Source organism: Cataglyphis hispanica, chromosome 23 (genome assembly GCF_021464435.1).
Source record: "Cataglyphis hispanica isolate Lineage 1 chromosome 23, ULB_Chis1_1.0, whole genome shotgun sequence".
NCBI classification, from domain to species: domain Eukaryota; kingdom Metazoa; phylum Arthropoda; class Insecta; order Hymenoptera; family Formicidae; genus Cataglyphis; species Cataglyphis hispanica.
The window spans coordinates 1,059,320-1,085,581 of NC_065976.1; the positions used below are offsets into that span (position 1 = coordinate 1,059,320).

The 26,262-nt window shown below is 32.2% G+C and overlaps 5 protein-coding genes across 12 annotated transcripts; 3 read left to right on the top strand and 2 right to left on the bottom strand.

Moving 5' to 3' along the window:
* Window positions 1-375: 375 nt before the first annotated feature.
* On the bottom strand, window positions 376-9,827 carry LOC126857921 (thyrotropin-releasing hormone-degrading ectoenzyme-like). Of its 5 annotated transcripts, XR_007688558.1 has the most exons (16): window positions 9,693-9,827; window positions 9,080-9,290; window positions 8,091-8,432; window positions 7,736-7,891; window positions 7,274-7,582; window positions 6,876-7,059; window positions 6,091-6,519; window positions 5,168-5,372; window positions 4,652-4,905; window positions 3,165-3,355; window positions 2,783-2,947; window positions 2,214-2,372; window positions 1,985-2,057; window positions 1,740-1,844; window positions 1,292-1,419; window positions 376-963 (listed from the first exon to the last, which is right to left on the bottom strand). XR_007688558.1 is itself a non-coding variant. In XM_050607818.1 (15 exons), exons 1-15 carry the CDS (start codon window positions 9,712-9,714, stop codon window positions 1,351-1,353), a joined length of 2,874 nt encoding a protein of 957 aa, XP_050463775.1. In that variant the 5' UTR covers window positions 9,715-9,827; the 3' UTR covers window positions 970-1,350. The 5 variants fall into 5 exon arrangements, 4 of the variants coding, with proteins under 4 accessions (XP_050463775.1, XP_050463776.1, XP_050463777.1 ...); XM_050607818.1 differs by lacking the exon at window positions 376-963 and having other exon boundaries at window positions 970-1,419; XM_050607819.1 differs by lacking the exon at window positions 376-963 and having other exon boundaries at window positions 970-1,419; window positions 9,080-9,193; window positions 9,693-9,810.
* Window positions 8,363-16,722, top strand: LOC126857961 (homeobox protein mab-5-like). Of its 2 annotated transcripts, XM_050607907.1 has the most exons (6): window positions 8,363-8,418; window positions 12,310-12,775; window positions 13,133-13,421; window positions 13,928-14,235; window positions 15,949-16,106; window positions 16,195-16,722. In XM_050607907.1, the coding sequence occupies exons 3-6, from the start codon at window positions 13,138-13,140 to the stop codon at window positions 16,282-16,284; spliced, it is 840 nt and encodes a 279-aa protein (XP_050463864.1). In that variant the 5' UTR covers window positions 8,363-8,418; window positions 12,310-12,775; window positions 13,133-13,137; the 3' UTR covers window positions 16,285-16,722. The 2 variants fall into 2 exon arrangements, with proteins under 2 accessions (XP_050463864.1, XP_050463865.1); XM_050607908.1 differs by lacking the exons at window positions 8,363-8,418; window positions 12,310-12,775 and having other exon boundaries at window positions 13,104-13,421.
* Window positions 16,723-17,531: 809 nt separating this feature from the next.
* On the bottom strand, window positions 17,532-19,470 carry LOC126857960 (39S ribosomal protein L15, mitochondrial). The gene is made up of 5 exons (XM_050607906.1): window positions 19,330-19,470; window positions 18,971-19,122; window positions 18,719-18,884; window positions 18,457-18,616; window positions 17,532-18,371 (listed from the first exon to the last, which is right to left on the bottom strand). The coding sequence occupies exons 1-5, from the start codon at window positions 19,435-19,437 to the stop codon at window positions 18,070-18,072; spliced, it is 888 nt and encodes a 295-aa protein (XP_050463863.1). The 5' UTR covers window positions 19,438-19,470; the 3' UTR covers window positions 17,532-18,069.
* A 229-nt stretch (window positions 19,471-19,699) lies between these two features.
* On the top strand, window positions 19,700-21,897 carry LOC126857941 (WW domain-containing oxidoreductase-like). 2 transcript variants are annotated; one of them, XM_050607865.1, is made up of 7 exons: window positions 19,700-19,848; window positions 19,996-20,060; window positions 20,308-20,544; window positions 20,618-20,813; window positions 20,895-21,080; window positions 21,171-21,426; window positions 21,664-21,897. In XM_050607865.1, exons 1-7 carry the CDS (start codon window positions 19,754-19,756, stop codon window positions 21,865-21,867), a joined length of 1,239 nt encoding a protein of 412 aa, XP_050463822.1. In that variant the 5' UTR covers window positions 19,700-19,753; the 3' UTR covers window positions 21,868-21,897. The 2 variants fall into 2 exon arrangements, with proteins under 2 accessions (XP_050463822.1, XP_050463823.1); XM_050607866.1 differs by having other exon boundaries at window positions 21,171-21,315.
* Window positions 21,898-22,302: 405 nt separating this feature from the next.
* Window positions 22,303-26,248, top strand: LOC126857922 (transport and Golgi organization protein 6 homolog). 2 transcript variants are annotated; one of them, XM_050607822.1, is made up of 8 exons: window positions 22,303-22,643; window positions 22,718-22,820; window positions 22,906-23,146; window positions 23,235-23,762; window positions 23,963-25,177; window positions 25,245-25,446; window positions 25,719-25,870; window positions 25,943-26,248. In XM_050607822.1, the coding sequence occupies exons 1-8, from the start codon at window positions 22,583-22,585 to the stop codon at window positions 26,246-26,248; spliced, it is 2,808 nt and encodes a 935-aa protein (XP_050463779.1). In that variant the 5' UTR covers window positions 22,303-22,582. The 2 variants fall into 2 exon arrangements, with proteins under 2 accessions (XP_050463779.1, XP_050463780.1); XM_050607823.1 differs by lacking the exons at window positions 22,303-22,643; window positions 22,906-23,146.
* The last annotated feature ends 14 nt before the right edge of the window (window positions 26,249-26,262 follow it).

Sequence of the window (26,262 nt, forward strand, 5' to 3'; positions counted from 1 at the left end):
GCGTGAGACTTTTTTTTTCAAAAAGTAATCACTCAGGCGTGAGAAAGTTACCAATCAACTTCCCTCAGCAAACTTTACAATTTTAATCGACAAAGAAGATATATATTACTATTAGCAGTTTTCTTTTTCGCAAGCATATTATATTGCGTAAAAAGGACTCTCCAAAAAACTGTATTAAAGTAAATATTTATTATAATCATAAAAAATTTTAAAAATTTATTATTAAATTTATTTTAAAATTTACATCAGATCAACAAGTGTGTCGATTTTGATTCAATTTAGCATATATATTTTCTCCTGATCGCACAATGTGATCAAAATTAAAAAAAAAAAAGAGGAATGAAGATGAAAAGGAAAAGATGAATTGAATCGTGTTTCATTTTTGTCCAATGAACCGCATTAAGAGAGGCGCACGTAGAAATAAAAGAAGATACCTTGCGGAGGAAGAATCCCCCCGTGTGGATAGAGAGAGGCTCTCTCGATGGGTCCTTCGACTTCGGCGTTCTTGGCGAATCCTACCGCGGCGAAGAGTCCGTTGCACACACAGGTTACCGGCGACCTGTGTGGCATGAGAACGGGGTCCGCTCTTCCCACATAATAAACGACTTCGAAGAACGGTAGTGGCATTGACCTGAATCTATTAGGGCCTTCGGTTTGGCGGTATTATAACTGCCTGTGAATCAATCCCTTACTTGCAACGTTCTCCACTCGACCACACGAAAGCCCGGCTCGTTACTGCCCGATTGGGAGCGGGGTTCCGCCGGCGCTTCTCGCCGCAAGAATTTCTCGCAACGGTTCTCGGGGGATGCTGACGATACCCCGATTATCCGCATATCGCGTAGTAGTAGTAGAATCGATAACCTGGCATCTGATTATTTCTTATATTCGACTTTGGCGTCGACGCGTTGATACTCGAGAGATGATTTGGAACGAAAAATGTCACCTCCTGCATCCCCCATAATTCTAGAATATTCGGCGAATATACTTCTTTATACTATATTTTATACTTGCTTACTATCGATTTTTTTCATATCAATTTGGCTTTCGTGTTTTAAGAAAAAGAAGCATTCAATTCTATAGAAGAGAGACAAAGAACGCCTTTTACATTTAATAATGTTATAAAAAAAAGACATTCTTTATTTTGTAATTATTTTCATTAATAATGAAAAGTAAGGATTTTCATTAATAATTTTCATTAATACGAAAATGTAAACGCAGTTTTTACGAAAAATAGTGTCTTGGCATTAATATCATAGCATAATTAAATGTTCCATAAATTATTTGTAATTACATTGTTGGTTTCTTGTAATGGCGTATGTATATATACGCTAGCCTGGATCTTTAATACAGTTACTTTTGCTTCCTGCAATTTTTTGTTTCGGCGTATCTCGTATAAATTTCCTTCAATATCTTCAACGTCTGTAAGAGAATATGTATTTAAGAATCAAATGTGTTAGCACTTTGCAGGCAAACTTTCTGTTTTAAAACTGACAGCACATAAACAGCTATGAAAGAATTCGTTTTATCACGTATATGCCTTCTTACTTTATCATGCAAATTACGATAAGTGGTAAATATATCAGAATGAATTAAATGCCATTGGGTAACAATCTTTATAACCGACTAGCTGATGAAACAGCGAGAATGAAAAAAAAAAAGACGGGATTTTGGATCGAGTGAAGTTTGGCTGTCAGGTACGGAACTTCATTTCACTTTCTGAATAATCAGAGACCAGTTACCTCATTTTTTTCTTTCTTGTACCACGCGACATTGGTCCGGACTCTATTAATAACCTGTCCGATCACAGTATCGTATTTCTCGCTCTTGCCTCTTAGTCGTCGTAGCTGGGAAAGAAAGAACGTGATGGTTACATAATAATTCGCCACTTTTTATACCCGCGAGGTATGCATATCCGTTTTCGGGGAACGCCGATCGTTCACTTTCCGATCCTCGTTAAGTTTCACCACTCGCGCAATTTTCTTACCCATTCCACTTCCTCTTCTTGACGAATACGTTTCTCGAAGGCACGCAATGTATTGATCAGAATAACATTCGCGCTGAAAATAATAAAATTATTGTATTAACAAATTGAAATATGAATATAAAATATATAGAAGAATCAATTATTTGAAATAAAAGTTTTCAATCGTTAGTTCTTCGAGAAAACAGTGAAACAGAGATATTTGTTGTGCGCGTAAATTTATTCAACTTACTAATTATTATGTTTTTCTATTGCATTCGTATTAAATTTATCCCAATGTTGATTTAAGAATTCCATTGCAACATGATATCCATGTGGATTTAACATAACGGATGTTAGAGCCTTTTCTGCAAGTTCAATATTCTTTTGCGAAAATATCACGGGCAGATATCTGAAAATTATTTATATAAATATATATATATTAACATAATTTATAATTTATAAGAATTAAATATTAAATCTCTTGTATATGTATTATATCTTCTAATTAGACATTTATTTTTTACTTAAATTTTTTATTTTAATTTTTTAAAACTAATTAAAAATTAAAATTGATATGATTATTTTATTTTATAATAAAATTGTGAGATGATTTTTATGTAAAAAAATTTATGTAAAAAAACCAAACATTAATTGAATATTAAAAAATAAATTTCTAAATAAAATGATGATATTACATATAAAAAAAAATGAAATATTTCTAATTCAAAGCAGTTAAAACTAATTCTTGAGTCCTTTTATATAATAATCATATAAAAAATTCTAGTGCGTAAATAATTTTATTTTATATATGTAACTTACTTTCTCAATAAATCCGGATTTTCATGACATCCTAATGCGATGGCGAGGCTTTCTTTTTCGTATATCGCTGATTCGTTGTACCTCTTCCAGAATGCTAGCCATTGTTCGTTCGTGGCAATTTTCATAAATGTACAATACGTCCAGGTACGAAATTTCTCTGGAATACTAATTCAATGGTGATTTTTTTCCTATCATAATAGCGTCTTCTATACAGTTAAAACATGTTCATATTCTCATTGTATATTTAACCGAATGCGATTTAATATTATATTTAATATTAACGTATTGTATTAATAACAAATAAATAAATTGCAAAAATAATCAGTTATTTTTGGCATTAAATATACGACCAATATTAGCAGTTGTAGCGCTAATTACTTACGAGTTTGACGATTCGTTTCGTAGGATTTTGTTAGTAAAATTGACAGCTTCCATTAAACATGCCCGATGACCCGCTAAACATGCTGATTTCATTACATTGACTTCGAATTCTGTCCACAATACAGGATCTTTATGGACTAGCGATGGTGCCGTTTTGCTGTATACCTTGTCTATGAATTTACACATCACGAACTGAAAGAAGTGAAATTTTATTTTTTAATTAGACGGCAAAATTTTAATGTAATGTAAACAGATTTTTAAAAACGGATTTAATTACATTAATATTTTAAGAAATGTTAATTATATTAAGATTTTTTAAGATAATTAATTATTATATAATTTAAGAATAATTTTAAAAATACAGAATCTCTAAAATTATTGCTTCAGATATAACTTTGAAACTATATATTTTTTCTTTCTCTCCTTCTTTTCATTTCTTATGTATTGCAGGGTTTTATTTTCTTTATAAAAAAAAAAAAAAAATAAAGAACAAACTACAAGCTGCTGCTACAGTTTAAGGAAATGTCAATCTCCTGTTTCAAGATTTCTTTTTATATTTTTGCAAAACATCAAAATGTTCTTATGAAATTGCAAGAAGGAAGGCAAAGTAAACCGCGGCGGAGATATTTATCGCAACATTATGAAGATCTGCAGTTGATTCGCGCAAGGAATAAGAGAGTAATTCCATTTATTCAGAATTTACGAGCAATAAACCGGGTGGATTAAATCGCAAAGATACACCGCGGCGTATTTATTTAATTTGGCACGTTAGGCTTACGGACATGAAGCGTCCAAAGAAATCGCGCGCCGGATCCGCCTCTTTACTTACGGTGAGACCTTCCTCTCGTATATTTTTGCAATAATGGCTTCTGTGAAAAGAACACTGTTACGGCAACATTGGTCGGCGCGAGTGCTTAATTAAATGTTACGTGACTCGTATTTCGGTGCAAATAATGATTGAGTCCTCCGACCTAATTGAGAACGTCGAATCGTAACGACGGCCGATGGGCCGATGATCGCTTATATATCTGTCTCAGGGATAATCATACGCTTTATAATACCATACTTAAGTCTTAACTGCGCGTAATAACGACATAAGGCAGAATTGCACAGCAGACGATTTAGATCGCGCGAAGCGGCATCGATTATATCTCGCATATCTTATCGCACATCGCAACCGTATAAATTAATAATAAAACGAAATGTGCTCGAATTTTTTCCTTACAATCTATGATCACATTGAAAAACATCTATTTATCTATTATAATGATGGAGATTATAAATTGCGATGTTTCTCTATAAATGTTATCCACAATGAAAAAATGCAAAATGAGCTATAAATATAGGAAAAATATAGCGTAAATTGCGATTTATAAATGTATAATTATATGTTCTGTCGGAGAAGAACTATTAATAATAATTAACGACATTTTTTTATTACATGGATATTAAGTATAAACATGCGACATTGACGATCTCGGATATTACCTCGAATACACTTGAGTCCCAAAGACGACTCTGGATGATTGTCAATAAAGGTATTGCGGGTGTCCACAACATTTCTCCGCTCTCCGTTTCCAGTTTCTCAAGAATACTCCACATGATTCTTTTATCGAGCAATCCACCATTAACCATCGCAGACGAGTCGGTCAGTACTTGCACTTTTGCTACTTTCGGTAAGGCTCGAAAGGATTTTGTTAATAATTTCCAGTTCTCTATATCGTAGTTGACATGATACAAAGCTGCACAATATAGAACGATAAATTATTAATAGAAATCTTGCATAATTTGAAAGTAATAAGAGAAAAATTGTATTGTAACTTATAGACTATTAATCTCTTTAAATAATATATAGTTCTAGAATATTTTATGTATAAAAGAAATATTTGTGAATTTATCAAGTGGCTCGAGCAAATTTTCAAATTGATCGACATTGGCAGTAAAAATATTGCTCTGGATATTATCTTCTTAATTGAACGGCAGATGTTGCGACAGTGATATTACCCGTTTGATTGATATTGAACAGAATCCATTTATTGTTGAAAGTCGCCCGACTCAGAACAGTATCGTTAATTTTCATGCGTTTCTTGACCATCCATGCCTTCGGCAAAGTATTACCAAATTGCTGTTCATTTTCGGTTGTCCACGTCAACGGAATATGCCATAACTCTTTGCTCGTACTATTTATGCCATAATGATAAAATCGATCCTGAAACACAAACATCGCATAATTGAGCAATTTTTATCGACGTCCACGGCAGATTTTTCATGGCTGTGTTTTACATCTATTTAATGATGGAGATTATAAATTGCGATGTTTCTCTATAAATATTATCCATAATAGCTTTTATAAAGCTTTTATGATTAACTTCAAATATTAATTCAATTCCATATATTAAATTATATATATATATATATATATATATATATATATATATATATATATATAGACAAATTAATATAAAAATTATTAGTTTGACAATTATATTTTTAAATTACATTTTTATTAATAAATAATTTTTATTTAATTTTTAACAGTCAAAAAATATTTAAAATATATAAATGATTTTAATATCAAATAATACTCATATTAATAAAATTTTAATATAAAATTCAATTATCAATTAATCTAAAATATTGAAAGACTGGCTAAATATAAAACTCGATCAAACTTTTGGTAAAAAGTAATCGATTTTAGATTAATCTCTGTAGCCGAGAGATTAAAATGTACACAGAAGCGTTCTATATAATTTATACGTGAAACACACATAACATCCTTTTTCTCTCATTATATTGAAGGAATAACGATGATTAATATCGTCGTATAAACGCATTCCATCGATAAATAATTTGTCGTCGACGAAACAAGGGAGAGAGATGAAGAAACACGCCTGTGTAGATCGATCTGCGATAAACATGAGGCGCACCTGCGTAAGCTCGATCGCACCGGTTTCACGATTCTGTCGGACGTGCAGGACAGGGAAGCCTGCCTGATACGTCCAAGTTCGCATAACGTCCTTCATGCGGAGCCCCGAAGAAGCCGGTAGCCCGTTCGCTCCATCGATCTCAGCCTGAAAAGCGCTCCAGAGATCCGTTTGATTAGCGCTGCGATAGCGGTATGTATGTACGTAGCGGCGCATAGATGACAGAAAGATCCGCTCACCCAGAAAATGATAGATCATGTATGCCATGCAATTACCCTTGACATACGACGTCAAATCGAAGACATCGGCGAGCTTACTCAGTTTCCTCAGATCAATATGCAACGGGTGTGCCGTTTCGTCGGCGTCGCTGTCAAACACGTCGCAGCACTCGATCAGGAAGCTGGTCTGCACATCCCAGGATGCAGGCTCGAGCTGGAATATTAAGAGAGGTAATCGCAAAGTAATTGTCGAGTAAATGCCGCACAACACTATAATTGCGCAACTATAAAAATTAATAATTACTTCTCATAAACCATTAAGATATGATAAACATATTTTTTATATAACACTATTATACTAAAATTATTTATCAGTTTTAATTATCAAAAAAATTAAAAAATAGCAATCACATAGAATTACTAAAAGACTGACATGAAAGTTATAACGTGAAAAGTATGAGTATAAGAGAAATAAATATGAGAGAAATACTCGTGATTATGACTGTAACTTTTGAAAAGAGGCGGAAGGACGGTTAGCATTAATTAAAAAAATTAAGATATGTACTTTACCACGCTTAATGCTAAATATCCGAAAAATGAGGAGAATCCTTCTTTCAACCATACGTCGTCCCACCATTTCGGTGTTACGAGATTACCAAACCATTGATGGGCGACTTCGTGCGCCGCAATACTAGCAAATTCTTTTTTAACGTCAGCGATACCGTCAGTTTCTTTTACGAGGATGGAATCTTCTCTAAAATATATATATATATATATAATATTATAGCTCTTAACTTCAGCTACATTAAAAATTTTGTTAATTGATATATATATGTTGCGTTATAGTATTACACATAAAAAATAATTCTACAATTTTCTTTTTAAGAAAACTAAATGGCAATCACGTTTGAGACGAAAGATCCTAGTATACCTTTTACAAAAAACTGAACTATAGCAAGTTTGTTTACCGAAACGTTATAAGGCCCCAATTTTCCATCGCGGAATAAAGAAAATTGGGAACCACAATGGCATCCAACTTGTTCAATTCGTAATCAAATTTGGTAAAGTTTTGAATTAAACGAAGCAATTTTGGTATCAAATTGCCGATATATTTTGTATTATTTGCGACATCTTTCCTGAAAAAGATCGTATGCGACGGTCGATCGGTGACGGCAACTTCGTAACTCATGAAATCAGTGACCATAAAGGCGACCAAGTACGTGGACATCGGTAACGTTTTCTTGTAATGGTCCCAAACATATCCTGGCATATCCCGACTGGGGAGAAGAAACTGGATTAAATTTGAATATTATATAATCAATCTTCGTAATTAAACGTGAATACATTATATAAGTCTTTGCAGCAATCGGATGTGCGGATTAACATTGCGGTACATTACAATGAAGCAAAATTGAATGGGTCTCTTTTACATTTCTTCGGAGACTTCTCGCATTGAATTCGAGTGCGATCGCATGTTGGACTTTCTGCCGATTGAAATGCGAAACGGCGTCTTGATCCATGGCTCGTCGAAGCATGGATAGGCTGTGCGAGCGTAATCTGGAGAGAAATTCGACACTGCTATCCATCTAAAAAAATATATATATATATATATATATTTGCTTTCATCAGATGCAAATATGTATAACACGCAAACACAAATTGCACTAAATATTTTATTACAAAAAGAAACATTTTATTACGAAGAAATTAATTTTTGCCGATATTGATAGATTGTGTGAACGGTAACGAGATAATATCTAATATCATTTTTGCATCAATCATTACCTGGTCTCGTTGGTATCGCGGTCGATGTACGCACTCCTAAAAAATCCTGTCGATTTCTCATGCAATGGAATTGTATATTCTACGTGCAAAACGTAAGTCTCTCCCGCCATTAGTATTTGCAAAAAATACACATCGATAAAATCCTTCTCATCCATCACGACGTATTTGCTAATCAGTTTCGATCCGTTCGGCGAACGATATTCTTCCACTCTAATATTTTGTATAAGGAGTTGGCGGGCGTGAAAGCGTATGTGCTTAGTCGGGATCTTGGAGTAAAATTGGATCTGTGCGACGCCGATCATCGTGAAATTTTTTTCTTCTAGTATAGGTATTATTTTCAAGCTGCAACGCAATTTTTTCCAAAGATAAAAAGATTATACGAGGTGAAGGATCGAAAAGAGAAAGTGGCGTATATTAATTTTAGTCATTTTAATTTAGATGTGCTACTTGCTCTAAACATAAATATTTATTTCCTCGCTATGATTAGATCCTAACGTTTAATCTTAGTCTGAGCAAGTAAAGTCACGCGCTACAAATATTCTAGTTTATGTCTGCAATATCAATCATTCAAATGATTGATTGACACGTGGCGCATGCAGAAAACTCAATGTCAGTCTGTCATGTGACAAACTTGTTAATTTTACGTTGTATGCTACTTCAATTCTCGATTTAAAATTAGAAAAAACTCATTTACATATATTACAGGTATTTTCTTTTGCTAAAAAAAAATCTAAAGAAGTCTTCAATAACAAATTCGATTAAATACATTTAGTGCGCATTCACTGAGTTTTTTTTATATTTGATTGATGTTGAAAATGATACGAAAAACTTTGAGTGACATTTACATTGATGTTAATACGCATTAGTGTAAGACGGATAAATTTTTTAATTCAAGGACTGTAATAAACGGAAAAATATCTCTTTTCTTGTTTCCGATGGTTTAAAAGCTGGTAAAAAAAAAGCGAAAAAAATATTCTGAGCGTGCTTACGTGTATTCCAACGGTAAAACTTGATCGGATAGTCTCTCCAAAAAGGCCTTTTTATAAGATTTCCCACCAATCGATCCCCTGCATTTACCATCCCGCCGATTCTCTATAATCGAACTAACGAACCAGAAAATGATCATCGAACCGATAATCAAGCAGATGAATATCATTATCGCGATTCGCGTTCTCACGTGCCATCCGTGACGCGAACTTCCTAAAGCATTTTTTTATCAGTCAAGAGATTTTACACACATTAATTATTGTTTACAATAAAATAAACATAAATTATACCAAAATAATATAAATAATAGAAACGACAGAATAATTAGTAATCAAGATATATTAATTAATTTTCGATTTCTTGCATATGACGTTTGTCAATATCACTTCAGTTAAAAAATTAATGATAATTTTATGCATTGTGTTTTTATTTAATCAGAATAAGCTGTATTTTTTTCGCGTTCTTAAAAAAATTTTTCGCGATTTGTAAAAGTATTGTAAAGTATTATGTGTGACGATTGATTCTGTTAAATATCCCAAATTACACATCGTCTTTCTAATCGCATAATAACATCCTTTGATAGCTTCTTCCTTTGATCCTACCCTGTGCTGTTACCTTGTGCTTGGCGATTCTCCATACTTATCGACGAACAGGTGATACGCTGCCACAGGATCTAGCGAACGGACGAGCATTGCCACGACGAGTAACTAGCGGCGACTGCGTTCGAAAGGCGGGAAACGCGTCAAAGGCTCGATGCTTCGGCCAGATGTGCCCGCCAAAAATACACCAAGAGAGGCACTTGGACATCAAATATCATCATTTACGCGTATTTTACCATCAATCGCAATACGTTCAAAACTCGCGAGAAATCGAGAGCATCGCTCCGTCGTGACAAGCGCGCGTTTCGTTATGCAATGCATCGTCAAGAATACAGATGGGCAACGTCGTCATCTTGCACTTGTAATTTATAAGCTTCCGGTAAAGAACCGAGGGAAGGTCGGGGTCGTTGTGTCCATTAATCACCATCGACAAAATAAACAGAATCGACATAACTAAAAAACAATTCGCTGATTTCAAAATATATATGTATAATGCGAAATTGAAGATAATATATTTGATTAGATATCTATAAAACTCAACATTGTGTCAATTAGTCGCAAGTTTTCGCTAATTTATTAGGAAATTAAAAAAGCAAGTAAAAATATTGAGAGCCATATTGAAGAAATTAGAAATAAAATTAAAATATAAATAATATAATATATAAATTTATTTTGAAGGAAGTTTAAAAATAAATTTATATATTAAATTAAAATTATTTTTAGGAAAAGCAAAAGAAAATTATTTTTAAAAAAATTTGAAAAGTTACAATTATATGTAAAAATTGTGTAGAGTTAAAATTAAAATTACGGAAATTATAAAAAATGAAATTAAAATTATAATTATTTTTAAGAAAAATAAATATAAACTTGTTTTTTAAAAAAATTTAAAAAAATTATTAACATGTCTTTTTTAAGAATAAATAATTATTTAACGATTTATTATTATTAATAATTTTTGCGTAAATTATAAACCAACAGTTAAATCGTTTAAATATAGACCGGTTGGATAATTGCAACAAACACGTGGGTATCTAATGTGCGCTTAATGTGCTACGACTACGACTAGATACGTCTACACATTAGCATCTAGCTTTTGAGTTAGTCGCATGAGAATCTTGGTTTGACTGTTAATGAGAAAGCCAGATACTATTCCGAGACCGCGACAAGTATTCATTGTGGGATTTCGCTTTTTTTACGTCGCACGAAACTTGACTTCACGAAAAAAGTCTTGAATTTATAAGATATTGTCCAATCTAAATGTCTGTCATGAAAAATAAAATTCGTGGGAAAAAGAAGATTCTATTTTTTAGAGAACCTTACGATTAATTCGGCCGGTTCTATCGGCTTTTTCATGTATTGATTTAGAAAATTATTTCGTGTATATTTCAATGCTTTATACATCAGAAAAATATTTAGTCTCAAGTTCAAAAAACACAGATATCTCGTTTAATTCTTTTTTTTTTTAGGTAAACTGAAATTTACCTAAAAAATAATAAGTAATCCACATTATAGTTGATAATAACATTGATTATAATATATTTAAATAATTTTTATTAATTATGAAGATCTAATTATTCTCATGGGAATTTTCAGTTTTTATTGAATATATCCAGAAGATGTGTGCGTTGAAAAGAACTAGTTGCAAGGCGTAAAACGCGGAAAACGCGGGTTCGTACAGCGTTTCCGTCCATCGAGACTGCTTGGCACCGCTACACAGTTAGAAGTATCTCGTTTCAGGGAATCCCGCTTCCTGTGCCGAGAGCTGAGTGCTTGACGAGGTGGTGGGCCTCTTGCCGCGTCTCTTTCGGCACGCGTGTGACCACCATCCTGAAAGAGGAAGCCAAACAATGCCTGATGACTAATGGAGACGCGTGACCCTTGAGGAGAGGTCGAACCCTCGAAACACCGCATCGGTTCCCGACTCGCACTCTCGCTCTCGCCCTCCGTGTTTTCTTAGGTGGTTTCTCCTTCCCTCCCCTTCCCTCGATAGACTTATGCATTGATAGAATGATGGTCTTCCTCAATGAAACATTCGACGACGAATTCGTGAATGAATCGCCTCGAGAAAATAAAACAGCTTAATTTCCTTCTTTTATATCTTCTTTACGTTTGGATTCTGTTGATAAGAAAATCACGCATGAACTCAAATTTGCAACCCGTGTTTAATATTAAACATGATTATTCGATTGGTTTCAACAATTAACCTTTTTAATAATACTTAATCTATTATATATATCATTAGGAAAAGCGCAATAAATATCACAACTTAAAATAAAAGAACAGCCCTTTAATATATGTAATTTTTAATTGCTTAAAAGCTAAGTTAATAAAGAAATAATAAAAAATTTAAGTATGTCTATTTTTAATTTACTTAAAAATTTTATGAAAATAAATATTAAAATTTAAATATATATTTAAAAATCTATTTAAATTTTTTACAAATGTGTTAAGCAACCAGGATATATATGAGAATATATCCCTAATTTTAATTTTACTTTTAACATATTTTGATTCCATTCAAATTTCTACGATAATGAAAATATATCATTAAAACTTTAGCAATTCATAAATAAAATAATTCGTAAAAACATTATTCCCACGCGTGCGTCATCTAAAATTCTCTTTATTTTCAGTAAATGGGGTACGGAAAGCAAAAATTTCGACGAGACCGCCTTCGCGTGTCATCAATTAAATTCTTTCGCCGATTACTCACTGCGAGAAACGATTCACGAGGATTGGTCAAAAAGCCAAAAGTAAACGTGGAAGAAGATTACGGAGCTTCCATGAGAGACCCTACTCCTACGATTCCAACGGCGTTCTCCATAATGTTACCGCGGGTCTTAGGACGACGCTGTCACATGTGCTCGTTTGACATTTCCGAGTAGGCGCTAAAGCAATTCGCACCAAGCCGCGAGCGGAGTGATCCTGTAGTGAAATTGTGCTCGTCCATGTGACTTTCTTGAACAATTAATTAGATACGGTGTTCCCCAATTATTATACATATTTAACGTTAAATACATGAGATAGTTTTTGACACATCTTCGGAATTTTATGTAACTTTACTAGAAAAGTAGATATAAAGGCAAAAGAGAGAGAAAAGTAAGAGCAAGAAAATAAAAAATCAATATTATTAAAAATCGTAAAGCTTTTAAAACTGCTTTATAATGTCCAAACGAGAAACTTGCTTTTCAATTAGATATAAATAATTAGAAATTAACTTTTTTCTATATTTTCTCTCTATTCTTTTTTTCTTATATATAATTCTAAGATACAATTGAAATCAATAGAAAACCAGAATATATGTAAATAATTATATATTAAAAAATCGTGAATTTATTACGCTTAATTGCTTTTTTGCTAATTTTAAAATATTTGCAAAAAAATCTCGTATATACACAGGGTGCATTTTATGCGTGCTAAAAAAACTGTCGAAATTTTTATTTATCTCATTGTTAGTCGTGATGTCGTGGTCGAAAAGCACGATTACAAACAGCCGTCGGACGATTGATAATTTTGAATTACCACCGACACCGCCGACGCCGTCGTGTCTTCACTTGGAAGGACAAAATCCGAGATCAGCGACAACAGATTGCGAGATGACATCTTCATGTCACAGCTGGTCCTGGAGCAATCCTTGCAGCGGATTCGACATTGCAACCGACGAAACTGCCCGTTTATACTCTTCACCGTGTATCGCGAATTTTCTTCAAAGCGCCGATACCAATCAAAATTATCGCATGTACAGGTAAAGCTCTATATTTGCATAAAAAGATTGAGAGAGATATAGAAAATGTGATTAACGGAATAATTGATATTTCATTTTTAGCAATATTTGAGTATTTTCTTATTTTAATAAAATAAGAAATATTATAAAGGCACGTAGCATCTTTTAGTATTATTTTATAACATTATCAAATAATAGTTTTAATATTATTGCTATGTTTATAAATATTTCATTATATATTTTGTATTTTAAAGAATATTTGTTCTCTCAAAAATTATCTCTGCTTTTATAAAAAATACACATTGTTCGTATGCGATTTTTAAAATCGCATATTTTATTAAAATTAATGATTTCAATTGTATTAAAAATTATTACAAAAAAAATTTTTTTAATTTTTGTTATACTAACTTTCCAAATTTTTAAAACGAAAAACATCATAATATCCGTATCTCATAATTATCATTATCATGTATATAATTGCATTTCATTAATGTATTAATTATAATTATAATATTTTATTTTCGAAGGTGGGAGCAATATTTCCATCAAGATACCGCAAACTGTCATACGATGATCGATCCGTCAAATGAGAAGGAAGATGTGACATCTTCGAACGAATCCAAAGATTTATTATACGAGAATCAAGATCGGCATGGGATGGCCTCGTCAAATACAGAAACGATGTTTCGTACTTGGGAAATGCCTCATTTACAGAATACGATTATAAATAATGAAGATAAGAACAAATATCAATTTTGGCAAGATTCGCAACACAATAAAAGCTATGCAAATTCATACTTCGGAGAAAATACACGCCCGCACCATCGAGAACAAGGTAATACATTATTGTTATCAATCCTAATATTGTATATACTTATTATATTCCACTTTAAATTTAAAAAAAAAAAACTGATTTTTTAAAATTATATTAAAAGCTATGTTCACAAACTATCTATTATTCAAAATTGATTTTAATAGATATGTTGAAAAATGATTCTTATATATGTGCCATTTCTCTAATTAATTTTTTAAATCGTTATTAGACAGAAATTTTAATAATGCTGTGCACAGATGTATGTAATAAATTAATTTGAAACATTTCGGATCGTGCAGCTTCGACGGATTTCCGATGTAAATCGTTGACAGTACAATTGGTTTATGTCTTTAGCGTCGCCAATGCGGCCATAACGGGCCCAGTACAATCTAAATATTTATCAAATGTCTAATGTATCTCGAGCTGATATACATCTTGCGTAATAAATGTCATGTGTATGTGTGTGTGTATTGTATCTCTCTCTATTATACTGACATTTATAATGTCAATTTAATTTTTGTCTCTCTCCAAACTGCTTGATTTGATGAACAGTAAATAAATCTCTCAAGCTGAAAAATTTTTATCGGTTTCTTATATCGTTGAATGAAATAGAATAAACATAAGAAATCATTTCTCACAATTAAAAATTTAAAAAAATCAAATACATTTTTATATTATAAACCAGCATTTCAATTATATACATGGGAATTTAATTAATGTATGCTTGCTTATTTATCTTAAATATCATAAATTGAAATTATATATTGTATAAAGAATTTAAAAGTCATTGAGTTTGCAAAATTTGATCGCATCGAAATCCAACTCGCAAAAATGACGCATTTTAACATCCCCGTCTGATGTATCGTTTTACTCTCGTAACTGGTCCAATAGTGACCATCGATGTCGGCTCAGGATTATACGAGAGATCTCGCAATTGACGTCAGCTAGCAATTAGAGCCGAGATAGCGGCACGGAAGCAAAGTTAAGAGCCTCAAGAAAAAGAGAGAGAAAAAGGGAGAAAATATCCCACCTCTCTCTATTTCTCAGTGGCCACGTGTACTTGTGCGGTAAAAGCCGCGCTTCTCCAGCAAAAGTGGATTTCGCAAGCTGCAAGCGGGTGTAACCACGCACTGACGCATCGTACGCGCGGCTATTTTCATCTCGCCGGCGACAAAAAGTCGCCGCTGCCGCGAAATCTTGCCGCGGAATACCGCGCGGCAAGAGGACGGTGCAGCGAGATCCAGCCGGATGATGAGCGTTATGTCACCGTCCAGGAAGAAACTGGACCAGCCTCCTAACACGCAGAAAAAGATTCGCATTTAAATCGAGAATTATCTATAAAAAACAAGATATTCTTCAGAACCAAAAATTCATTTTTTGCTGATTGCAATTTATTATATACTCCAAATCAAATAGTTATATCTCGATGGCTGAAAAAATACAAAAATTTAATGTTATTATTATAAATTCATTATTTTTATCTCAGATTTAATACAAACATGTATAATTTTTCTTTAAATTCAATTTAAAATTATCTTTTTTTAATATATTATATGCATTTAAGATTATTTGACATATTCGAGCATTTTTTTTTTAAATAATAAAATCAGGAAAGTTATAAAAAATTTTATAATTAAGATTGGCGTTAGAAAAATCAATCATCTCAAAAAATATTATATTAAAAATATTTAGTGAATACATTGCTATAATTCTTTGATCATTCACTGATTACAGAAACGACAAAAAGGATAAGCGAGAAGCCGCGGAAGGAGAGAACCGCGTTTACGAAGCAACAGGTTCGTCATCTCGAGTGCGAATTCGCGCATAGTAATTATTTAACACGTTTGCGTCGCTATGAAATTGCTGTAGCACTAGATTTGACGGAACGTCAGGTATATTATGAAGGATTTAATGAACAGACTTTAGAATTTCTACGTCCATTTATACGTCCACTTATCTCGTTCAATCATATTTTTATAGGTGAAAGTGTGGTTTCAAAATAGACGTATGAAATGGAAGCGAACGAAAGGGAGCACGACGAACGTACAGGAAGCAGCTATCGTATCGTGATATGTTTCGAGTGTATTAATGATATAGTATACAATATTTAGATTTAATTGTACATAATGATTTACACAGATATCGTTTAGAGAAGCATTAAAAATATACATGTTTATTGTTACAAGTATAGTAAAAGCTTGTATTTGCCATATAAATTTTTATTGTTTCTCCAATATACAAATGATAGACTATACATATTTTAAAAAAGTAAAATAAAGTAATACCTTTAACTATTTGTTTGGCACATCAACAGGTTGAAATTTTATACTAATTCCTTTATTGTGCAGTTTATCTTCTAACACAGAAAGTTTATTGAGCGAATTTTCAATATACTTTTTGTAAACTTCAGCACTTTGAATACGGTTTTTATGTAAAATTGTCTGTCTCTTGTTTTTTTTTAGGATATTTATCTTCTGACCAATTTACTCCCATGAAAAATCCAAAATGCTGCTTCACAGGTGAAATATATGTGGTTAAAAAGTATATATATTATATGGATAAAAAAAGGCAAATTAGCTCATTAATTTTAAAATTTAATACCTTTCAATAATCGATCACACATAAGATAATTATTCATACTCTCTGCTGCAATTTGAATAACTTCTGGATAAAGAAATTCTACAAAACCATAGCCACGACTTTTACCAGTCTAAATAAAATTGTTAAAAGTTAGACATTGCACTCTCATAAAACAATTTACAACTCGTTTCGATTTATGCATACTTTTTTGGATCATGCCATTCGTACTCTTGTTACATTCCCAAACTGTTTGAAATAATCTTTCATTTGTTCTTCATAAAATCCATGAGGTATGTGTCCTATATAAACTATTCCTCTTCGTCTTGGTTTTTGCACTTTAAATTTTTTAGGCTTATGTTTTGTGAACTTATTCTCTTTTTTTTTATAGCTTTTGCTTCTGCTTTTTTTTTCTGGAAAAAAAAAGCCTTCCATATTAATAAATGTAATAAATATTCATTAACATTCAGGTCATTTAAATTCTTGTTAAAAATTGTATTAAAACAATAGTAATAATTATTAACATAACACAGTAAATATTACAATGACAAATATTAAAATAATTACGCGATGATAAATTACAAAATATTAATAATATTAGTAAAAATATTACTAATATTAGTAAAATAATACAAATCAACATGCTACAAATATATAATAAAATGATCTGATAAATACAAAATATCATAGAAATAAAATAAAATATATTTCTATGTTTTCTATCAGAGGTTACAACTAACCTTCAAGATTTGTTGCACATTTTTGACAGCTCTTTCCAAATTACCACCTTTTGGCCTCAATATTTTTCGCATTGAATCATCTTTTTTTGCTTTCGTATTTTTCTCAAGATGCGCGAGATTCATTTTGGAAATGTTTAAAATTTCAGCACTGTCTGCTTTGTATTTGAACATAAACATTACCATGGGACACGAGCGAGTAGTGGTACGCGGTTGTTCCGACTACAGAATCGATTAAATCGCAGTTCGATCTCAATCAATCACCGTCAAACAAATCAATTTTACAAAATCGATTTTGTACGAAATTTTGATTTTCTACATTCTACGAGATTTCGTGCTATCAAATTTAAAAATGTTAGTCGATCGCTGTTAATTATTTTATTAAAAGGTATTTACTAAAATATTATATTTAATAATTAATTATATATTTAGTCGGATAATTTTAAACAGGAGCAGTTTTATGTGTGTGTATGTTGTATCATTAGAATATTATTTATTATTAAATCTAGTCCATTTACACTATGTTCTATATTCTCATACTTCAACTTGCATAATACTCCTTCAGATATTCGGCTTTGGGTTTCAATATCGCTTTATCAGTAAGACTGACCACCCAACCTGGTTCCAGACCATAAAACAATTGTCGCGGATCCTTACGCTCGCATAGCATTTCGTAATCGGGATCGTCCTCAATTTTCGGTAATTCGTAGCCGTACTTTTGCGCCAAAACCAATCTTTCCTGAGAAATCTTTTCAGGATCGGCTAAATATCCTCTTGTAGTGGCGCTGGAATAATATTCCAGGCAATCATTTGGCGGTAAAAATCGACGCAGTATCGGTTCACCTAGACATATTTTATATAAGGATTATATACAATACAAAATTATTTTTTAGGAATTTCGACAAAAGATATTTCATTCTGAAATTACCTTTGCGGAAAAATTTTTCTGTGTCACACATGGCATGAAGGGATTGCATGTCATAGTAAGCAGTTGTAATTACACCGCCATTTCTCTCAATTGCTGCAATTACAGGTTCACTAGCCCATTGTACTTCTATATTTATTTTAGCTTTAAAACAATGTGCACCCTTGAAACAGAATTTTTATATTAATCTCAGAGATACATATGTAATATTAATATTAAAATTTAAAATAAAACAAAATTTTGGGACAAAATCTTAAAGCATTACCTCGTCTGTCAAATGAACGCCCGCGTGTTTCCAATTTACATTAATAGAATATAATTGAGTATTTAAGAGTGATACAAGATCGATGGGCTTAGTGATATCTATCCGATTCAAGTCAATAAACATCTGTAGTTGTTGTAAACTAAGCGGTGGATATTCTCGTCTCAAACTGAAATGCACAAAATAACATTGCTTTTCAGAAATTTCACACATATATATATATATTTTGTAATCATATAAAATAGAAAAACTCACTGGTGACCCTTGTAGTAAGGTTCTGCACCAAATCTCAGATAAAAAGGGGTATTGCCAGTCTCATATCCCAAGCGCATATAGTTTTGTCTTTGCCCAGAACCTTTATTTCCAGCACCGTGTTTATTACCACCATGTTGACCTCTGCCGCGTTGCTGTACAAAAATGACAAATGGTAAAATGACAATAAAATATCATTGTAATAACTTTTGATTGAAAATGCATTTGAATATAACAAGCATATAGAAAATTAATTCAGTATAACATTGTAATCTAATTACAACCATGTGTCTATTTAAACTTTTGTAAGAGATCGTATATAAATTGTTACATTTTTATATTTTTTAATTATAATATCTTACGCCTGTCTTTTTTCTTGAACCAGGATTATCTCGAATATTTGATAATGTCACTCTAGGTAACACTCTCAACATAGACAACGCTAATTCTTTTCCTTTTTTTCCAGCCATATCAATGTATAAATAATTCCTTGATCGACAAAATCAGATTTCTTAACCTTAAATTATATATCACGCGGTGACATCAATGGAGTTTGTCCAAAACAAGTTCTAATGGCGTATTCAGCATAAGCGTATATCATATGTCACATGTACGATGTATGAATGAACACGTAAGAAAATATGTAGAAAGCATGGGTTTATTGCAAATGACATTTAAAGGATTGAATATAGAGATATGGATAAACTAAGCTTTTGATGGAAGAAATAGAGCGTGGAAAATATTATTTAAAAAAGTAGAAAGAGAGCTTATATAGAATTTTATCAGATGGTAGGTGTTCTTAATGATTCCGATAGCGAGGACGAGTTACCGCCAGGATGGGAGGAAAGAACAACGTTAGACGGGAATGTTTATTACGTAAAGTAAGTCATGTTTTGCGATAAGAATAATACTTTGATACAAGAGATTAAAAGTCAAGGTTACACGTTAATAATAAAAAGTGAACGTGCATAAATTTATTCAATTATAATATATTATAATATATTATAATATATTATATATTGTGTTAGTCATTATACGAAAGGTACGCAGTGGACGCATCCTAGAACCGGTCGTAAGAAGATTGTTGACGGAGGTATGTATTTGATTTTGACGGTCGTACCTCAACATAATTTATGATCATTATGTGTATAATCTTACTTGTCATCCTAATAATTATATTATATTAGACAAAAATTGAGCAATATCAAATTAAAAGTAGAATATACAATATTTAATTACATTTTCCACAAAATTCAATTGAGGAATGCAAAAAATTACCAATGATATTAATGATCATATGCACTAATTAAAACAGAGATTCAGATTTTAAAATTTATCAGAATTACCACCTGGATGGGAGAGATGTATATCAGTTGATGGTAAAGTGCTGTTTGTTGACCATACAAATCGTACAACAACCTACACCGATCCACGCCTAGCATTTGCTACTGAATATAGAGAGATGTCTCAGCCAATACGACAAAGATTCGATGGAAGTAGCACTGCTCTTGCAGTGTTGCATGGCCGAGATTTACGTAACAAAGTTGCTCTTGTTACAGGAGCCAATACAGGAATTGGTAAATAAAAGTTGTTAGTATATAATAATTATACTTACAATTTTATTAATTAAAGAAAATTATCTGCATATAGGATATGAAACAGCTAGATCATTAGCTTTACATGGTTGTGAAGTGATATTAGCCTGTAGAAATATAGAAAAGGCTAATGAAGCTATAAAACGCATTCAACAGGAAAAGGAGACTGCAAATTGTGTGGCTTTAGAAATGGATTTAGCGTCATTGCGTAGCGTGCGAGAAGCTGTCGAGCAGTTCAAGCAGAAATTTAAGTAATTTCATTACACATATATTTTTAAAATATTATAATCATCAATCAGTTTACTTTATAATTAAATTTTCTCATTCCTCAGATCTCTCCACCTTCTCATATTAAACGCTGGTGTGTTTGGATTATCTTATCAACTGACAAAAGATGGTTATGAAACGACATTTCAAGTCAATTACTTGTCACAGTTTTATTTGACGCTTTTGTTGGAACATACTATACAGAATTCCAACAATCCTAGGATCGTAATAGTTTCTAGTGAATCTCATCGGTAATACCTCAATATTTTCTACTTTAAATATAAAATCGAAATCTAAAACTGAATGATTTATGTAATAACTTATAACTATATGATCTACAGATTTTCAATGATACGTACTCCAGAAGATATTCACCAATCAACTTTATCTCCATCAGCGTATAAATTCTGGGCGATAGGAGCGTACAACGATTCAAAGCTCTGTAATCTTCTATTTGCACAAGAACTGGCACAAAAGTGGCCTTCTGTAAGCGTATTTGCTTGCCATCCTGGTAATTTGGTGTCTACGTCCATATCGCGTCAGTGGTGGATATATCGATTGTTGTTCGCTTTAGTACGGCCGTTCACAAAATCAGTGGTATGGGATAAATTTTCTAATAAATTTATATAAAGTGCAGTATAAATGTTATAAAATACAAAGAGCGACTTTTAAAAGAGCGCGAGAAAAAAATGTGATTGTTTAAATTTATGTTCTTTCAAATAATTGCACTTTTTTCTAATATTTTATTGATTCATTATATTCTAATTTTATTTGACAATCTATGAAAAAAAAAAAAAAAAAAAAAATAGGATAACAACACATAATGCATTGCAGCAACAAGCAGCGAGTACAGTAGTATTCTGTGCTACAGCGCCCGAGTTAGAGGGTGTGACAGGAGGCTATTTCAACAACTGTTATCGTTGTCAACCATCGAATGCGGCATTAAATCTTGCATTAGCCGAGCGATTGTGGACTCTCAGTCAGGACATGATAACAGATTTTTTAAAAAGAAATGGGGATAATCATAAAGATGAATAAGAGAGAGAGAGAGAGAAAGAGAAAAAGAAAGACAGATTTATCTTAATAGTATGTATACAAACAAACACAATTTACTAACCATTAACAACAGGTGAAATGGAAAAGAATGTTTTTAATAACATTATAATTATACAATATTGTATTTGCAAGAAAAATAAATATTAATAATTTACAAAGCTTATCTTAATAGTATGTATACAAACAAACACAATTTACTAACCATTAACAACAGGTGAAATGGAAAAGAATGTTTTTAATAACATTATAATTATACAATATTGTATTTGCAAGAAAAATAAATATTAATAATTTACAAAGCTTTTAGATTAATATTAATAATAATAATATAAAAATGTGTATAAATAGATTCAATCAAATGAGTCTAATTTTAAACATTGGGACCAAGTAATAAATCATGTGAATTGTCTACTCTCGATTTTCTCCTCAATTTCCTATGATTTCCATTCATTTTTTAATGATGCATTTAAATACAAAAGCATATGTAACCAACATAATTATATTTCATTTTATTATATTATCATTTTATTATTCATTTTATTATATACAAATTAATTAATTTTTTAACATATGAATGGCATATATAAGTTACGCAGTAAAGTTGCAGTAACATGCTTGTCACGTATCACGTGATTCTGTGTAGTGTAGAGTTTAATGGAATCTAACCTAAACTGACTTTATAAGTGATCAAAAAGAAATGTCAGAGAAAACGGATTATTACGAAGTGTTATCCACATTGATATCTAATAGTGATGATGGTAATGTTTTAAAGATAACAATAAATTAATAAAACAATATATATTGCATTTTCCAACTAAACTTATATTGATAGATCATGCTAAGAACTTTGATGACAAGCTGGCGCGAATATTGGAAAAAATAATGCCGCTTTTACCAGAAGATGTAAGGCAATTGATAAGAGATGTCAATATCAGGTAAAATTTTATATTGCTGAAAGTACGATGCACTTGCAAGGTTAGATGTATAGAAACATTACCTTAGATATGTGTTTATTTACAGAGATCAATATCTGCAAATAATAATTTATATACTACACAATATTAAAAAAGAAAATGCAAAAATAGATACTGATGCGCTCATTAGTGTGAAGCAATATCGTTCTTTAAATATTGCAGTAGAATTAATAGTATCAATTGGAATTATACCTCTTCTATTACCTGGTGTTGGTATAGATATGACTAAATTATGTCCCAAAGCTGTAAAAATTTTTCAAGAGAAAGAGGAATTAAGCTGCCTAGAAGTAAAATTGTTTCAAATTCTTGCGAAATAAAATATGTATTATATAATTTATGTGAAAACTTTTACTCTATACAAATTTTATGTTTCAGAAATATGAACGATTATGTTTTTCAACACATTCACTCCTGGATCTTTTTGATGATCTCAATTTACGACCAGCTGTACTTTCCCAAATTGGCCCTCTAATGGCTGCTCTATTACAATTGTCTCATGCTCCACTGGCTAAACCATCAAGCAAAGTTCAATCAATCTCAAATTTGAATAAACAGGAATTTCATATGACAATAGAAGAATATCAAAAGCTGCAAAATCGCCAAAAAGAATTTCATGCTAAATTTAATTCATTATTAAACAATTGCCCGCAATATATATGTTTCCGGGAATTAATGATAATTCTTGGAATGCAAAACGCGCCAAAATGGCTGCGTAAAGAAACTCAGAATTATTTAATTAAAATACTTGTACAATCAAATGGAGTCTTATCGTTAATCGCCGCAATTTGCGAAAATGATCTGGATCTAGGTGCAGATTGGAAGAAATTAGAAACAGTTTCTAAGTTGATAGCAGCATCACATGGAAAGAATGCCGAAGAATATTATAAAGCTATATGTCCACAGGTATATCGATATACATATTAGCATATGTGTCAATGATTCAGTATATGTATATATATATATATATATATATATATATTTTTTTTTTGTAAAATATAAAAATATATATTTATATAAAAATATATATATATAATTTGTCATGTTTTGTCAACACCGATTGTTCTCACAGATTCTTTTCTTCATTTCTTTTTTCTTTTTTATAGATTTTAAATCTGCTCTCTTCGGGAAATATAAACCATGGTTCAATGATAGCAAATTGCTGTATCAAAGCCCTGTATGATTACAATCCGGATGCTTGTCAGAAATATATCGTAGAAGTTATTTGTGCACCTTTATTAACAAAGGAACCATACGTTGTAAAATCTGAGAAGGAAATAGAACAGAGTATAGATTGTTTAGCAAAATGTTTTTTAACGGAAGATGCCAAGTTTAAGCATATATCTTGCACAGTTATTTTGCATGTCGCTACTCCTTTATTTTGCCTGTACAATACAGTTCGCGAAAGTGCTTGCATATTAAAAACAAATTTACGACGACTGTTATTGAAAATTCTTGAGGAAGAAGCTATGCGAGAAAAACTTTACGCAACTTTTCTAGGACATGATACATCGGCAGAATTCGGAGATTACGTGATGGCACAGTTTGGACCAACCGGTGGTCTCCAGATTATTGGCTTCAATAAAAATTTGAAATACGAAGAATTAGCTGATACCGTTTTTGAACTGGTATCCATTGCAAAAGATTTATCTCCCAGCTTATTCTGTTATATGTTAAAATTTCTATCGAATATAAATAAGTCCAACAAAGTTGAACAACAAAAAATGCTGGAGACGGAAGATGATAAAATAGAACACATCACGATGCTATTTGCGGCTCACAAACTTCTATCGCAACTAGCCAACACTAGTACCGTTCAAGAAGCACAAGTAAAAAATCCCACGCCACTGCTTTCGTTTATAAGGTCGTTGTTCGATACATATACAAAAAGCTACCAAGGCAAAACAGAAGAAAACGATTGCGAAATGCTGTACATCAGCTTAATGTTGATAAAATTTTTGGTTGAGAAAAAAACTGCTCCCGAAATCGACCTCTTAAAAGATTTCGCTACGTTTTTAGAGAACCATCGCAGGAATTCGAATTTGCCGATACAACTTAGGTCACTGATTGACGAAGTGGTAGCCTGCATCATAATGTATGATCCAAATGAAAAATCCCGAGTCAGTATCGAAGGAAAAAAATATTATCAAGACATGTCAATAAATCCAATCACGTCAAATAAATTTGACGAAGCCATTAAGGATCTCGCGGACCCGTTACTTCCTGTTCGTGCGCATGGTCTCATAACGCTTACGAAACTAATCGAGAGTAAAGATCCTTGCGCCGTCGCACGAAAAGGGATCATTCTGCGTTTGTTCCAGGTAATGTTTAAATTTCTCGCTAAACTGTGAGTTTCGCAATTTATGTTACTTGGACGTTTGATTGCAGGAAAATTTGAAACATGAAGACTCATTCGTATATCTAGCATCTATTAATGGACTATGCATATTGGCAACTGCATTCCCGAAAGAAATCATAGAGATTCTAATGCCTGAATACATCGATATGCCTAATCGTGCAGACGCGGAAATAACCGTCGAAACTAGGATAAAACTCGGGGAAATATTGGTCAAGACAACGAGAGCTTTAGGTACGCGTAAAAAGATCCCTTCTTTTATTATTCTCTTACATAATTTTAAAAAATTATATTATTTTTTTTTATCTAATAAAAATATTAATTTCTTTTCTCTTCTACAAAATTATTAAATATCGACAAAATTATAATATATCATTAATCAATTATCATTATTTAACGAAAATACATACACCCAGAAAGCGATAAAATAGAATGCAACTAACGACTTCTGAGTGAGTTTCGAGCAAGAACCAGATGTACTAATATCGAAACGTGACATTTCACAGGTGAAATGAGCGTAGTTCATAAGAACACTCTAGTAAACGGTTTTTTATGCGCGACGCGTGATTCGGACCCCTTGGTACGAGCCTCCAGTCTCTCTTGCTTGGGAGAACTCTGCAAGGTGTTGAATTTTCGATTAGGAAACATTCTCATCGAGGTACGTATTTGATGTGTTTAAAATGCAGATTACCAAAAAAAGTCTCTGAAAACTTGATTTTAAAACTTTTAGATTCTTTACTGCATCACGTGTATAATAAAATCGGACAAAATACCCGAATGCCGTCGTGCCGCTGTGCTAGTAGCTACGCTTCTATTTCGCGGCCTCGGCCGGAATACATTGAGTAGTCTTGGTAGCGATTTAGTCGACTTGTATCGTGGATTAAAGTACTTGCGTGATAATGATGACGATCCCGTACTACGGCTTCACGCTCAATTGGCCTTGGAGGAGATCGATTACATTGTACGGGATTTTCTATCCGCACCGTCTAAACTTGAAAAAAGAATATTTTTGTTGGATCCACCGTCAATTCCATGAATCCAACTAAATAC